At 29.6% G+C, this 2,584-nt stretch overlaps 1 protein-coding gene across 3 annotated transcripts in view; it reads right to left on the reverse strand.

Annotated features, from left to right (window-relative positions):
• Nucleotides 1-160: 160 nt before the first annotated feature.
• Nucleotides 161-2,584, reverse strand: part of LOC106464590 (metastasis-associated protein MTA3-like) — a 48,600-nt gene continuing 46,176 nt past the window's right edge. For all 3 annotated transcript variants that reach the window (XM_013924744.2, XM_022392329.1, XM_022392328.1), the window contains one exon: nt 161-1,883. In XM_013924744.2, the coding sequence (XP_013780198.1) occupies nt 1,757-1,883 (127 nt within the window). In that variant the 3' untranslated portion in view covers nt 161-1,756. The remainder of the gene's footprint in view (nt 1,884-2,584) is intronic.

Genomic DNA, 2,584 nt, shown 5'->3' on the forward strand with positions numbered 1-2,584 from the left:
AAACAAAAAAAAAAAAAAAAAACTTGTATGATACTCCAAGTGAAACTCATTTACAAGGAATACTTAGGTGCAATAAAAACTAACTAGTACAAAAAAAAAAGAGTTTGTTTTGTAAGTTTGGCTCAATGCCTTTTGATTAATTTTTTTGCTCATTTTTTAAAAATTATTTATGATGGGCAAAATTTTTTTTTTTTTTTTTTTTTTACAAAAAGATAGTAACAAGTCAGATAGTTTTTATTCAGCTATTACCATGCAACAATTTAATTATGTTTTGGAAAAAAAATTTTAATTGAATCTATAACACTCCAAACAAGGTTCTGCTTTATTTAAATTTCGTCTTAATTGGAAATGTAAACAACCTGCCCAGTCCCACCAAAACTCACAAGCTGACTTTGGTTAATCTTTGGTGAAAGTTTTTTAAATCTTGATATAAATTACTGATTGAAAAGATAATTTTCCTAATTTTTATAGCTAATTGTTGGACTAAAACCAGACAAAATTATTCAGAAAAGATATTAAATACAACACATAGCTCCAAACAGGTCAAGGCATGTTTTCTAAAAGGGAGGTGAGGTAGAGGTGTGGTTTTTAAAAATCCTGTGATAGATATATTTACCAGTAAATGTATTGAAAAATTGAAAGTACAACCTTTAAAAAAGTATTTTGTATAAACCAATAGATTTAATTGTATTATTTATAATACATGGACATCAAAATGATAATGTAACTGATGATGCAATACTTTCTTACTTTTAAGAAATTTTAAAGCCATTACATATTTTAAATTTGATTTTCTCAAATTAAATAGAAAAATTGTGTTCAATAGGGGACAACTTGAAAAACAGTGTTACGTTTGGAACTATCATACAGGTTGGATACACAGATATGTTAGAACAAGGATTAAAAAATAATAATAAAATTTCGTTCAAGCATTTCAGGTATAAAATAACACTACCAGTATGGTGACATTTAAATGTTACGGAAGAGAAACTTCATTTAATTCAAACACAAGAACAAATATTCCAAACCACCAGGCTTACCCATGTTATGGTAATCTGTATAAATACTGGACCCACCTGGCACTGGCATAAAAAAACAAAAAAGTCCCCACCTTGTTCTACGGTGTATATCCTTTCCTTATATTGTAGATGAAATAACAATTCAAGGGATGGGAATTTTAAGTCTTAAAACCTCTTGAGGGGATCTCTAACAAATATTGTTGTTTCTTCTGACATATGCATCTTCTTGACTTTAAAAATCTGTATGTTGAAAACTTTGTGAATTTGTCTATGATAGACAAAATGTTAGAAGTTACAAAGTAAACAACACAATCAACAACGTTACAATATAATACTTGTCTGCATTTTTATAAAGCTGTCAGCTATCTGGGCCAGATTTAAATCTGAATGATACCCCTTTTGTTTTTTAAAATACAACCTCTGTTTTTATTCACTTGTTGTAAAGATCACTATCATTTTCAGGCCAGAGCAAGAACGATATTTTTTGTCTACAATTTTTTGTTAAAAGGTCTATCATTCCCTAGTCAGATCAGAAACACACCATCTTTTGTTTTCATTCCTTTTCTCTACAAGCACTTAAACACACAGAATGTTGTTCATCTGCACGGAATGTCTTTTATTCCAAAAGAATCCTTATCATACAAACTTCAAACCTTATCAGCACACAGACAATTTTGGCCTTCTTACTCATTGCAGTTTTATCTGTCTGCTTGTAAGTGCAGGTCGTGTAACCAGGGCTATTCCTGTGTGATGACCTGCCGATAGGAAGGGATTCCATACTGTGGAAGTTTTACATACAATTTTCTACTTGGTCGCCTAGCAGCACGACGTACTTCATTCAACCCTAGTTGCCTTCGAAGTTTTCTATTGGTGACAGAGAGTAAAAAATGGTAACTATTCACACACTACAAAGTTTCTGTAATATAATATACATTTTAGTGACCAAAAATAATTTGAGAAATGTTTCACATACTGGAATATTTTTCTATCAACGTTAAAAATGGTAAATATTTCACATCTAAAAAAAAATAAATATATGTATATAATCATAAACAGTCATCACTAGATAAATCACATTTAGAGAAGGCTCATAAACATGAGTTTTATGGAAGTTAGTCAGACATCAGATGTTCATAAATAATAAGAATCTTAAGGCATCAGCATATTAGTAACCAAAACACACAATATTACCTAGTTAATAACTGGCATATAGTTATAAAAAAATTAACCGTTAATAATTAGACTTAGGCAATCATATAGACTACTAACCATGATATTAATATACAAAAAAACACTTCAATTTTTATAGAATGTTATATTTAATGATAAAAATTTATCATACAATAATCTTATGAATGTCTCGCTCCCTTCCCTGAAAAGGCTGATTTTTAAGGTTTTATAGTAATTAACAGAATCACCTCTCATCACACACTCCTTAAGCCTGTACTTAAGTAGCATACGGACTATGCATGGGTATCCCACTAATGAAACAATGTACTCTAATCAATAAAAGTAAGAACAGTTTTTTTCAGTTTTGAATTTATTTTTAGTTCTAATCTATATAT

This window comes from Limulus polyphemus, unplaced genomic scaffold (assembly GCF_000517525.1).
Source record: "Limulus polyphemus unplaced genomic scaffold, Limulus_polyphemus-2.1.2 Scaffold1696, whole genome shotgun sequence".
Classification (NCBI taxonomy): domain Eukaryota; kingdom Metazoa; phylum Arthropoda; class Merostomata; order Xiphosura; family Limulidae; genus Limulus; species Limulus polyphemus.